The sequence below is a fragment of the Culex quinquefasciatus genome, chromosome 1 (genome assembly GCF_015732765.1).
Source record: "Culex quinquefasciatus strain JHB chromosome 1, VPISU_Cqui_1.0_pri_paternal, whole genome shotgun sequence".
NCBI classification, from domain to species: domain Eukaryota; kingdom Metazoa; phylum Arthropoda; class Insecta; order Diptera; family Culicidae; genus Culex; species Culex quinquefasciatus.
The window spans coordinates 15441479-15456223 of NC_051861.1; the positions used below are offsets into that span (position 1 = coordinate 15441479).

The 14745-nt window shown below is 31.3% G+C and overlaps 1 protein-coding gene across 2 annotated transcripts in view; it reads right to left on the reverse strand.

Annotated features, from left to right (window-relative positions):
• The window catches only part of LOC119771252, a 30582-nt gene that overhangs the window by 2206 nt on the left and 13631 nt on the right, over positions 1–14745 (reverse strand). For both annotated transcript variants that reach the window (XM_038267065.1, XM_038267064.1), the window contains exons 3-4: positions 9577–9705; positions 292–414 (exon numbers count right to left, since the gene is read on the reverse strand). In XM_038267065.1, coding sequence (XP_038122993.1) covers positions 292–414; positions 9577–9705 — 252 coding nt within the window. The remainder of the gene's footprint in view (positions 1–291; positions 415–9576; positions 9706–14745) is intronic.

The window sequence follows — 14745 nt, forward strand, 5'->3', positions numbered from 1 at the left end:
AAAATGATTCAAAAGGGTATTGCCAATTTAATTTTGTAATAGTTGTTATTGTAATGTTGAATATCATTTAAAATTGCTATCCAAAATAAATACACCAATTTACAGCAAGATTATTATCATCCCCGACATCCATGCCATCGTGTCGGTGACAAATGACAGGAAGGAGAACAAAGAAAGCGGAAAATCTCTTCACCACGCCCGTGCCAATCATTTGAGCTACTCTGTCCGTTCGTTGTGTCAGAGAGAGAAAGAGAGAGAGAGTGAGGGCGGGGAAACACTTTGACAAATTACCTTGACATGACCACTTATCCGCCGAGAGGTAGCCAAATTCGCGCTTGCACGTGCACACCATTTGTCCCTTGCAGAACGCGTTCGCAATGCAGTGGCTGTCGTAGTAGCAGCGTCTGCCAACGGCTGAAAGGAAAGGAGAAATGTTGATGAAATTATTCAAAAAATATGAAATTGTCCTACAAAACTAAGAAATCGGTTGACTTAGCACAAACTGGAAACGCTACGTTAAGCAATATTTGATTAAAAAAGAATCCTTTTTATTATTTCATAATAAAAAAAATCACTTCTTCAGAAATCAACACATCTCTTCCGTTATAGAAGCTTCCTAGTTTAGTCTTTCAAATTCAGTAGTGAAAGCACGTTTTCCGTAAACAAACGAAAATCAATTGCTTTCCAGGATTATTTTATTCTACATGCATGTACGACCAGAGTACACTTTATTCGAATAATATTGATAGATAGATTCAATTGTGTGAGCAACATCCCTTCCCTCAACTCTACTATGTACATCATGTTCCATCAGACCTGGACCGTAAAGTCATAAAACATCCGATGCACGTTTCTCGTTCGATCCGGGCCACATCTGGCCAAATTTAGCTCCCTGGAGCAAAGCTGGCAACACTGCCAGGTGAATTGGTTCTGACAGCCCATTCGTTCTTCATTGTTGAAAAAAAAGAAACAATTTTCATGGAAGGTGTGCGAAAACAGGCCCAGTGCTGTTCCGGAGGAACTTTGGGCTTTTCGTTTGTTGCACCCAAATCGTGCTAAATGCTCCAAAAATTGCTCAAATTCACACACACACACTCGGTGACGAATCTTTCTGCTCGAGCATAATCGACTGACAGGGATGGGGAAATATTGCAAACAAAACCACTTGTGTGGCAAACTCTATTGCAAGATTTTAACTCGGTTTTAGACGTCCAGTCCAATGGCTCGAATGGGGAGAACACCCCAACTTCGGATTACACTAAACACTTTAGTGTAGAGGTGGGCAAAAAAAGAGCGAGCCGCTCAAAGAGCCGCACAGAGGGGAATAATCGAAATTTCACGCAATAAATTAATAACTTCTCGGGAACATTTTTGGGAATTTTGGTGTCTTCTGCAAAGTTGCTCCTATCAATGGTGCGCATCTTTTGGTGCTAATTTTTAGTTCCAAACTCCACCGCATAGGTGGCGCTGGAATCTAACTTTTTACAGGAGAGTCGTAGAGCTTTGGTTTCTTCAACAAAGTTATGTAATTTTTCATTTTGAGCAACTTTGTAGAACATTTCAAAATTCCCAAAAATATTGGTAAAAAGTTACAGCACTTTAGAAAAAAATATCCATGAAAAAATCGTTTTTTGTACTAGAACCATCTCAAAACGTATTTATTTATTATTCCAATCATGATAGTTGGTGGAAAATAAATATTGAAGAAGTTTCTGCCATATCTCAAAAAGTTTTGATGTCTTATTCTACAAATTATGGTAAAAATCATTGAAAATATGGTAATTTTGGAAACAACGGTACTAAAAAAGGCGCAAATATGCGCAAACTTTTTCAAATAGGTTTGAAAGAACAGGTTTTGCTGAATAAGAATCAGCAAAAGGATTTGCTCGGAACTGCTCGGAGAAGTTTTGCCGAGCATATTGCGAAGAAAAAAAAATGCTTCAACATTCCAACGCCCAAGGCCCAAAAAAAGTTGGAACGGTAACTTCAACTCAATGGTTCTCGGGCATAACTCAACCAATCGAATTTTTATACACGTGAAAAAAAAGTTGGAACGATGTTTTTGATCGCAAAAATTCCAGATTTGATCAAAATAAGTTCTGCAAAGTTCTAGAATCATCTAGACATCCTAACAAATCGCTGGAAAGAAGAATCATCTTGATTGGTTGAGTTATGCCCGAGAACCATTGAGTTGAAGTTACCGTTCCAACTTTTTTTGGGCCTTGGGCGTTGGAATGTTGAAGCATTTTTTTTTCTTCGCAATATGCTCGGCAAAACTTCTCCGAACAGTTCCGAGCAAATCCTTTTGCTGATTCTTATTCAGCAAAACCTGTTCTTTCAAACCTATTTGAAAAAGTTTGCGCATATTTGCGCCTTTTTTAGTACCGTTGTTTCCAAAATTACCATATTTTCAATGATTTTACCATAATTTGTAGAATAAGACATCAAAACTTTTGAGATATGGCAGAAACTTCTCCAATATTTATTTTCCACCAACTATCATGATTGGAATAATAAATAAATACGTTTTGAGATGGTTCTAGTACAAAAACGATTTTTCATGGATATTTTTTCTAAAGTGCTGTAACTTTTACCAATATTTTGGGAATTTTGAAATGTTCTACAAAGTTGCTCAGAATGAAAAATTACACAACTTTGTTGAAGAAACCAAAGCTCTACGACCCTCCTGTAAAAAGTTAGATTCCAGCGCCACCTATGCGGTGGAGTTTGGAACTAAAAATTAGCACCAAAAGATGCGCACCATTGATAGGAGCAACTTTGCACAAGACACCAAAATTCTCAAAAATGTTCCCGAGAAGTTATTAATTTATTGCGTGAAATTTCGATTATTCCCCTCTGTGAGCCGGTTCACTTAAAAGAGCGAACGAACCATGGCTCCCAAAAAAAAAAAAACCGCGGTTCTTTTTTAAACTCCGGTCTTTTGAAAGCACTGTTCCAAGATAGAATGATTTTTAAACTTGTTATAAATATAATATAACGAATTTCGAACAAATTGCATCACAAAATTTGTTTTTAGAATTGAACATGAGCAATTCTCTACGAAATCGGTCTTTTTTCTTCAATTTTAATTTTTGTATTTTTTAATCCGGCTGAAACTTTTTTGGTGCCTTCGGTATGCCCAAAGAAGCCATTTTGCATCATTAGTTTGTCCATATAATTTTCCATACAAATTCGGCAGCTGTCCATACAAAAATGATGTATGAAAATTCAAAAATCTGTATCTTTTGAAGGAATTTTTTGATCGATTTGGTGTCTTCGGCAAAGTTGTAGGTATGGAATTTGGTGATTTTTTTATTTAACTTTTTATCACTAAAACTTGATTTACAAAAAAACACTATTTTTAATTTTTTTTATTTTTTGATATGTTTTAGAAGACATAAAATGCCAACTTTTCAGAAATTTCCAGGTTGTGCAAAAAATCACTGACCGAGTTATGAATTTTTTAATCAATACTGATTTTTTCAAAAAATCGAAATTTTGGTCGTAAAAATTTTCAACTTCATTTTCGATGTAAAATCAAATTTGCAATCAAAAGTACTGTACTAAAATTTTGATAAAGTGCACCGTTTTCAAGTTATAGCCATATTTAAGTGACTTTTTGAAAATAGTCGCAGTTTTCATTTTTAAATTAGTGCACATGTTTGCCCAGTTTTGAAAAAATATTTTTGAAAAGCTGAGAAAATTCTCTATATTTTGCTTATTCGGACTATGTTGATACGACCTTTAGTTGCTGAGATATTGCAATGCAAAGGTTTAAAAACAGGAAAATTGATGTTTTCTAAGTTTCACCCAAACAACCCACCATTTTCTATCGTCAATATCTCAGCAACTAATGGTCCGATTTTCAATGTTAATATATGAAACAATTGTGAAATTTTCCGATCTTTTCGAAAAAATATTTTGGAATTTTCAAATCAAGACAAACATTTTAAAAGGGCGTAATATTGAATGTTTGGCCTTTGTGAAATGTTAGTCTTGATTTGAAAATTCCAAAATATTTTTTCGAAGAGATCGGAAAATTTCACAAATGTTTCATATATTAACATTGAAAATCGGACCATTAGTTGCTGAGATATTGACGATAGAAAATGGTGGGTTGTTTGGGTGAAACTTAGAAAACATCAATTTTCCTGTTTTTAAACCTTTGCATTGCAATATCTCAGCAACTAAAGGTCGTATCAACAAAGTCCAAATAAGCAAAATATAGAGAATTTTCTCAGCTTTTCAAAAATATTTTTTCAAAACTGGGCAAACATATGCACTAATTTAAAAATGAAAACTGCGACTATTTTCAAAAAGTCACTTAAATATGGCTATAACTTGAAAACGGTGCACTTTATCAAAATTTCAGTAAAGTACTTTTTGATTGCAAATTTGATTTTACATCGAAAATGAAGTTGAAAAATTTTACGACCAAAATTTCGATTTTTGAAAAATCAGTATTGATTAAAAATTCATAACTCGGTCAGTGATTTTTGCACAACCTGGAAATTTCTGAAAAGTTGGCATTTTATGTCTTCTAAAACATATCAAAAATAAAAAAATTAAAGTGTTTTTTTGTAAATCAAGTTTTAGTGATAAAAGTTAAATAAAAAATCACCAAATTTTTTTACCGTGTATTATTTTTTCCAGTGTAGTCCGTATCCATACCTACAACTTTGCCGAAGACACCAAATCGATCAAAAATTCCTTCAAAAGATACAGATTTTTGAATTTTCATACATCATTTTTGTATGGACAGCTGCCGAATTTGTATGGAAAATTATATGGACAAACTAATGATGCAAAATGGCTTCTTTGGGCATACCGAAGGCACCAAAAAAGTTTCAGTCGGATTAAAAAATACAAAAAAAATCGAATGACCGAAATCCTAGAGAACTGCTCACATGCAATTCTCAATTAAAAAATAATTGCTTATAAAAATTAATCCCAAAATAGCATTGCAGCCAAACACCACTTTAAAGTTTTCAAACTTATTTTCAGTTTCCTACTTTTCTTTGAAATTCCAAAAGTAAATGATTTTCTAAACAAAATGGAAAAGCTTTTCTTTGTATAACTGATCGTACATTGAAGTATCATCCGAATACAAATTTGAGCATTTAAAATTACGTAGCTTGTAACATATTACCAACAATCTACTAAATAACTGAGAGATTACGGAAAAAAGCTCTTGCCTGATTTAACTTCAGTGTTTAAATCAGAATTTAGAAAAGAGTTCGCAAAATCACACAATTCTTAGAAATAACCTTTTAATCAAAATTTTGAAGAAGAGCGAAAGAGCCGTTCAAAAGAGCGGCTCTTTTTAGTGAGCGAACGAAAATGAGCGGCTCCTAAAAAAGAGCGGTTTTGCCCACCTCTAGAAAATTCAAAAATCTGTACTGCCCATGTTCGCATAAATATGCAAAAACAGCAAGCTGAGAAAAACGCATTTGAAGTTTGTCCCATACATAAGGCTACGTGCTAAGTTTTCACGAAAAACCTGGATTTCCTCCTGATTTCTAGAAGAAAGTAGTGGATGTTATAGGATCTTTCGAAAAAGCACACAATTTTGAACCAAACTGCATCAATAACTCGAAATCGATGAAAATGCATATGGGACATTTATGCGATTAGGGGCAGTGTATCTCTTGAAGAATTTTTTTGATCGATTTGGTGATTGAAGAATTAATAACTCGATCAAAGATTTTCCCCTAAAACATATCAGAAAATGAAAAAATAGTGTTTTTTGCAAATCAAGTTGAGGTGATTAAAAGTAAAATTACAAACCACCAAAAAATTACAGTGTTGTCCTTATCCATACCTACAACTTTGCCGAAGACACCAAATCGATCGAAAAATTCTTTTAAAAGATACAGATTTTTGAATTTTCATACATCATTTTTGTATGTGCAGCTGCTAAATTAGTATGGAAGTTTATATGCATCCGAAGGCACCAAACAAGTTTCAGCTGGATTTAAAAATACAGAAATTAAAATTTAAGAAAAAGACCGATTTCGTAGAGAATTGCTAAAAAGGGACCATCGTTACATCGATGTATAGGTTATTAGAAAACCTTCCAAGTGAGTCTAAGTTTAAAATTCTTTCTAATATAGGAGATATGGCAACCCTGTCTAAAGTTATGAACATTTGATTGATTTTTATGTACTTTTTTTAGCCGGATTTCACTAATCTGCATGCATTTTAGGGAAAAAAATCTCGTATGTTTGGTAGGTTAAGACTTGATCCTAATTCCGTCTTATCTGCTGATTCTCACTATTTCAACAATTTTTTTTTGTAAAAGTTTGTTAGAAAATTGCTTGCTCACAACTCTTTCACGAACCTGTAATCGAACGCTCAAGTGCTGATATACCAACATTGAATTACATGTAAGTACTATGAAAAATGTGAGAAGAGCTGTCAAGTATACCGCTTCTTTAGGCACAAGAAATAAAATAGTCTTTAAGGGCTTTTCTTGATATTCTACGTTCGTGAGATATTGTTTTCGAAATTTTTATCGCCAGATTTGATTGTTGTATGAAAATGCAATTTCCATCCCTGTCCGGATGCACAGACATGCAATACATATTCGTTCTCCGCCTTTGAGGGAGGGAGAAAAAAAATTAATATTCATCTCGTACGATTCCAGTACATTTGTTTATCATTTCTGAGCTGGTAGCTTTTATTGCTCCGTCGTCTTCTTCAGGCACATCATCTTCATCCACCTTCGAAGTCGTCCTTCAGTGTTCGATTCTGTTTGCAATCCTTCCTCTCCTCTGACTTTGGCAGCTTCGGAGAAAATGTATTTAAATTGTGTTATTTGTTTGTACGCTCACGGAATAAACATCAGATAGTGTGCCTGGCATTGTTGTGTGACTCCTTCTCTCTGTATAATCGTAAAAGTGTCTATTTTCCCATTTTACAGTTTATTTTGCATTTGCGCAACTTTGTTCAGTTGAGTTATCTTTAACACCCTTACGGCAACTGTCATGTGTTTTTTTTTCTTTTTTCTTTTCATTTTCCCTAGAAACATTTTAAAAAATCTCATGGCCTCGTATGAACAGTATCTTTTTATTTTTTAATAATTTGGCAAAAAAAAATTTCAATGAAATTTGACCCTTTTAATTTGTAAAGCTTTATTTTTGTGATTGCTCTATATTTCCCAACCAAAAGAAGACGAAAAAACGTCACCCAGAACAGAGCGAGAACACGAACAAGTTTTATCTATTCGCTTCAGTTTCCACGTGGAAATCAGCGTTTACTCTGTGTTTGCCCCCGGGGGTGGATGCTTTTTTTCTGTGTTCTTCTGCACTCTTTTCAGCAGTTTGTTTGTTTGCTTTCACTTGACAAAACACAAACACGTCGGGGCGAAACAACATAATCGTGTTGCACGGTTGTATTGTGTGAGCGGTGGAAATGAAGCGTAAAAAGTGTTCGGGGGGAAATATATTTGCAAACGTGAAGTGTTTGCTTGTGGTGTGAAATTGGGAAAAAAAAGTCTCAAATATTGGTTTATTTTTTGAAAGTTTCATTATTTAGGCAAACAATAAAATACTTCCCCAATTTAAAAAAAAAGTTAGATTTTTAGTATTATCAAGAGTGTTTTAGTTCAGCAAAAAGTTGATTCAACAACAGTCATCTCAATTTTAGAATTATTTTTATTTACAGTTTTATCATTTCCCCCTTTTTTTAGAAAGAAGTTTTGATTTTATTAATGTTGCTTGATAAAACGAAGTTTTTTATGTGCTTGAAATATAAATGTCGAAATAGTAGTTTATGCAACAAGCTGCAAAAGAGGATTTTTTCAGCACGAGTCGTACATTTATCCAACGAGGTTCACCGAGTTGGATAAATACGAAGAGTGCTGAAAAAATCAAGTTTTGCAATGAGTTCCATACAATATTTTTTGCAATTTAAAAAAACACACACTGAGTGAAATTTTATGTCAAATTTTCATGTATTTTGTCAATAAATCGTTTAAATAAAAAAAATTGAAAAGTGTTACTTTTCAAAACAAGTGCTGAAAAGTTCAACTTTTTGTCGTTCAAGAATGACAGGAAAAGTAAGTAGTTTCACGACGGAATTGCAAAAAAAAAAGTAATTATAATTTATCTCAAAAGCAAATAGTTTTTAAATAGTTCTGAATACAATCATTTGAATAGAGGGAGTAGTTGTTGAGTAGTTGTCTCTTAATTCCATATTAGCTGCACTCAAAAAAATAAAAAATATATAAAAATTGAAATAACAAGCCTTGGTTTCAACATTCGAATGACAAAAGTGTTTGAAAGTGCATTATACATCTGCCCAGTTATGTTGCAATCATTAGTTTTCAAAATATCTAAGTATTGAAGGGTTTTTTCGCCGAACTTTTAAAAATATTTTCAGCGGTCTTATATAAGAATAAAATTACTATTTTCAAATAGAAACAGTTTTTCAGAATTTTTTTTGTGAATGTTTGAAATAAGTACAGTTTTATTGGTTATTGGTTGGTACCGTAAACTGGGGTGACTTTGATAACCCGGGGTGACTTTGATAGGTTTTTCAAATGATCGTCGAATTAAAATCTAATCATTTTTGAGAATTTTGAGTATGTAAGCAATAAGGGATTGCATATTATCGAACATATGTGCAAAAATGAGACTGTTACATTGTATGTATCAAAATTAGTGGCCAAATCAAATTTCTATCAATGTCACCCCGGGCTATCAAAGTGGAATGCAAAAGTAAATTTTCATGGAATGCAAAAGTAAATTTTCATGGAATGCAAAAGTAAATTTGTTCAACTTAGATAAGGCTAATATCTTTTTTTAAATGAAACATTAATTATATCAAGTAAAAGAGTTTTGTTTTATAATATTTCGTATGGTAGCTTCATTCGAAAATTTTCTGAAAAAGACATGTTGTTTTTTTTGCAATCTTTCAAATCTGAATAATGAAGTATTGAAATATTCACAGCAAAAAATCCGATGGTAAAATCGCATGCTTGCACATCACCTTCGTCAAAATAAACACTTAATATTACACACTGCATGTACATTTGTTAACAAAAACAAAAAAAGTTGCAACCGACGAGATTCTAACCCAGCACCAACCGTGAGGACTGGCGCCTTAGCCCACTCGGCCATCAGACCGATGAAACGTTGTAAAGATAAACGCATATATGAGCTTGACATTTCAGTCAAGTAGGTTTCCCATACTGATGGGCTACATATTTAAGGGTGCAAAATTACATAAAATTGCATAAAATAATGCAATATTTATTTTGCACCCAGGCCTTTTACACGCAGCTGGATTACTACTTTTTTAGCTGTGTTATTTACACATTTTTTCAATGGTTTTTGATTTCAAAAATATAGAAGCATCACACCATTGTTTCAAAAGCTGGGTTTAAAATAAGATTTATTTTTCTTTCTTTATCATAGACTTTTTTTTGAAAAGGTCCTGCATTTTTCAAGACTTTTTTGGAAAAGGCTATAGGATTTCTAATCTTTAAAGGATCGTTGAAAATAAAACTATCAATTTAAATAAATTTCTGCATATATCTACATAATTATACAAAAAAAAGCAAAAAAAACTTACCTCCAACGCACACGGCTTGTGTCTGATCGGGCTGGTATCCATCGGCACACTCGCAGATCCGTTTTTGTTCGTCGCACTCGTACGCAAACTGACGGCAATCATCCGAGCCAGAACAGGGCTGGCCAAGTTCTGTCGTCCCATTCCGCAAAACAGCAGACAAAAAAAAAATACGCAGAAAAGAAACAAAAGAAAGACACTTGAGATGAAATTGTCACAAATGAAGCCAAACGTTCAATCATTGTCAGATGAGTGCAGTTTTTCAAAGCCAATATGGAAAAGAAAAGTATTGTTATATGTAAAATTATAAGACCTTTATGTTTAAGAGGCAGTAGTTTGGGTGTTGGAGGCTGTTGCAAAAAGATATAAAGGTTTAAAAAAAATCAATTTTTAACAGTAATTTGCAAAAGCTATGAAAAAACTAACTTAATCCACCTATGTGGTTGATGCCTTCCTCACTTTTTACCAAAAATGGGTATATGGGTGGTTTCATCATTTTTTTAGATCCAGAAAAAAAGAACACAATGTATAACTAATGAGGTCATAACTCGAGACAGGGTTGCCAGATCTTCAATGTTTTGGACTCATTGGAAAGGCCTTTCAATTACCTAACCAACGATGGGTCGGATGATGGATCCGGACATAGTTTACATACATTTAAGTGAGATCCGGCTTCAAAAAAGTCCATAAATATCACTTAAGTGGTCATAACTCGAGACAGGGTTGCCAGATCTTCAATGTTTTGGACTCATTGGAAAGGTCTTTCAATTACCTAACCAAAGATGGGTCGGATGATGGATCCGGACATAGTTTACATACATTTAAGTGAGATCCGGCTTCAAAAAAGTGCATAAATATCACTTAAGTGGTCATAACTCGAGACAGGGTTGCCAGATCTTCAATGTTTTGGACTCATTGGAAAGGCCTTTCAATTACCTAACCAACGATGGGTTGGATGATGGATCCGGACATAGTTTACATACATTTAAGTGAGATCCGGCTTCAAAAAAGTACATAAATATCACTTAAGTGGTCATAACTCGAGACAGGGTTCCCAGATCTTCAATGTCTTAAACTCATTGGAAAGGCCTTTCAATTACCTTACCAACGATGGGTCGGATGATGGATCCAGACATAGTTTACATACATTTAAGTGAGATCCGGCTTCAAAAAAGTGCATAAATATCACTTAAGTGGTCATAACTCGAGACAGGGTTGCCAGATCTTCAATGTTTTGGACTCATTGGAAAGGTCTTTCAATTACCCAACCAAAGATGGGTCGGATGATGGATCCGGACATAGTTTACATACATTTAAGTGAGATCCGGCTTCAAAAAAGTGCATAAATATCACTTGAGTGTTCATAACTCGAGACAGGGTTGCCAGATCTTCAATGTTTTGGACTCATTGGAAAGGCCTTTCAATTACCTAACCAACGATGGGTAGGATGATGGATCCGGACATAGTTTACATACATTTAAGTGAGATCCGGCTTCAAAAAAGTGCATAAATATCACTTAAGTGGTCATAACTCGAGACAGGGTTGCCAGATCTTCAATGTTTTGGACTCATTGGAAAGGTCTTTCAATTACCTAACCAACGATGGGTCGGATGACGGATCCGGACATAGTTTACATACATTTAGGTGAGATCCGGCTTCAAAAAAGTACATAAATATCACTTAAGTGGTCATAACTCGAGACAGGGTTGCCAGATCTTCAATGTTTTGTACTCATTGGAAAGGCCTTTCAATTATCTTACCAACGATGGGTTGGATGATGAATCCGGACATAGTTTACATACATTTAAGTGAGATCCGGCTTCAAAAATGTACATAAATATCACTTAAGTGGTCATAACTCGAGACAGGGTTGCCAGATCTTCAATGTCTTGGACTCATTGGAAAGGCCTTTCAATTACCTAATCAACGCTGGGTCGGATGATGGATCCGGACATCGTTTACATGCATATAATTGAGATCCGGGTATTTGTGAAAACACATTTTTATACATAACTTTTGAACTACTTATCGAAACTTCAAACAATTCAATAGCGATGTATGGGACCCTAAACCAAGTCGAATGCAACTGGTTTGATCAAAATCGGTTCAGCCAGTGCTGAGAAAACTCAGTGAGAATTTTGGTCACATACATACATACACACACATACACACACACATACACACACACATACACACATACACACATACATACACACACACAGACATTTGTTCAGTTTTCGATTCTGAGTAGATATGTATACATGAAGGTGGGTCTAGGAGCTTTTAATAGATAGTTCATTTTTAGAGCAGGATTATAGCCTTACCTCAGTGAGGAAGGCAAAAAGTCAAAGTCAAACATGTTTATGGCACAATTTGAAAGTCCTCAAAACACCTTTCGAATGCATCTAGGAAACTTGGAATTGATGAAGTTTTATGGAAATGCGATCAATTTTAAGATTTTTTTTATGTTGTTTGGACCTCAAACTTGAAATGTGAGCCGTTCTCAGAATCTGTCTCTGCGGTTAATGCAACGCAGTAGGCCTGGCCGCTTTAATTTTTGCAATACATGTTCGGAGTTACTCGGATGTAATGCAATCATTAATATTGACAAGAAAGGACTTGGGGCGTAATCTAACCACAAGTTCTTCCAGGATGCTTTCTTCGGAATGGCTGCGCTTGTGTTCGATTAGATTAGATTAGATTTGGACCTCAAACTTGAAAGTCCGTTTTACTCTCGATCAGGGGCGCCGACTAGTCCAAAATGTTGGGGGGGCACGGTTGTTTTCCAAAATCGATAGGTAAGAGTGGCGATTAGATGTTAAAGTTTATTGTATATCACGAATTTTAATAATTTTATTACGATGTGATACGATTTATTTTTCATCTGTTTTCATTTTGTTTTTAAGAAAAAGATAATTTATTAAAACGTGATATAATGTTGATTGGGGGGATTTTTTTATATGTTTGGTAGGCGAATTCCTTCTAATTGGCATATTCTCACTTATTTTCTAGAAGTAGGTAACAGTCAATAATAAAAATAATCAGATATTTAGAAATTTAACAATACAATTATTCTAAAAATAAAAACAAAAGAAAAAGCAAAAATTTAAAAATACAAATACACATTTATAAAACATCCATTTTTCAAATCTGCAATTTAGAAAAAAATAACAGATACATAAAATTCAATATTCCAAAATAAAAAAATTAACAGTATAAAAATATTCTGAGAGATAAATTTTTTTTAAGAAATCAAAAGCAGAAAACCAGAAATTTAAAACATCAGAAATTTAGAAATAACAATAAAATTCAATGTTTAAAAAAATCGAAAATTTAAAAATTATGATACATGAATTATTTTTTTAATAATTTAAGATTTTAAGAATTTAAGAATTTAAGAATTTAAGAATTTAAGAATTTAAGAATTTAAGAATTTAAGAATTTAAGAATTTAAGAATTTAAGAATTTAAGAATTTAAGAATTTAAGAATTTAAGAATTTAAGAATTTAAGAATTTAAGAATTTAAGAATTTAAGAATTTAAGAATTTAAGAATTTAAGAATTTAAGAATTTAAGAATTTAAGAATTTAAGAATTTAAGAATTTAAGAATTTAAGAATTTAAGAATTTAAGAATTTAAGAATTTAAGAATTTAAGAATTTAAGAATTTAAGAATTTAAGAATTTAAGAATTTAAGAATTTAAGAATTTAAGAATTTAAGAATTTAAGAATTTAAGAATTTAAGAATTTAAGAATTTAAGAATTTAAGAATTTAAGAATTTAAGAATTTAAGAATTTAAGAATTTAAGAATTTAAGAATTTAAGAATTTAAGAATTTAAGAATTTAAGAATTTAAGAATTTAAGAATTTAAGAATTTAAGAATTTAAGAATTTAAGAATTTAAGAATTTAAGAATTTAAGAATTTAAGAATTTAAGAATTTAAGAATTTAAGAATTTAAGAATTTAAGAATTTAAGAATTTAAGAATTTAAGAATTTAAGAATTTAAGAATTTAAGAATTTAAGAATTTAAGAATTTAAGAATTTAAGAATTTAAGAATTTAAGAATTTAAGAATTTAAGAATTTAAGAATTTAAGAATTTAAGAATTTAAGAATTTAAGAATTTAAGAATTTAAGAATTTAAGAATTTAAGAATTTAAGAATTTAAGAATTTAAGAATTTAAGAATTTAAGAATTTAAGAATTTAAGAATTTAAGAATTTAAGAATTTAAGAATTTAAGAATTTAAGAAATTAAGAAATTAAGAATTTAAGAATTTAAGAATTTAAGAATTTAAGAATTTAAGAATTTTAGAATTTTAGAATTTTAGAATTTTAGAATTTTAGAATTTTAGAATTTTAGAATTTTAGAATTTAAGAATTTAAGAATTTAAGAATTTAAGAATTTAAGAATTTAAGAATTTAAGAATTTAAGAATTTAAGAATTTTAGAATTTTAGAATTTTAGAATTTTAGAATTTAGAATTTTAGAATTTTAGAATTTTAGAATTTTAGAATTTTAGAATTTTAGAATTTTAGAATTTTAGAATTTTAGAATTTTAGAATTTTAGAATTTTAGAATTTTAGAATTTTAGAATTTTAGAATTTTAGAATTTTAGAATTTTAGAATTTTAGAATTTTAGAATTTTAGAATTTTAGAATTTTAGAATTTTAGAATTTTAGAATTTCAGAATTTAGAATTTTAGAATTTTAGAATTTTAGAATTTTAGAATTTTAGAATTTTAGAATTTTAGAATTTTAGAATTTTAGAATTTTAGAATTTTAGAATTTTAGAATTTTAGAATTTTAGAATTTTAGAATTTTAGAATTTTAGAATTTTAGAATTTTAGAATTTTAGAATTTTAGAATTTTAGAATTTTAGAATTTTAGAATTTTAGAATTTTAGAATTTTAGAATTTTAGAATTTTAGAATTTTAGAATTTTAGAATTTTAGAATTTTAGAATTTTAGAATTTTAGAATTTTAGAATTTTAGAATTTTAGAATTTTAGAATTTTAGAATTTTAGAATTTTAGAATTTTAGAATTTTAGAATTTTAGAATTTTAGAATTTTAGAATTTTAGAATTTTAGAATTTTAGAATTTTAGAATTTTAGAATTTTAGAATTTTAGAATTTTAGAATTTTAGAATTTTAGAATTTTAGAATTTTAGAATTTT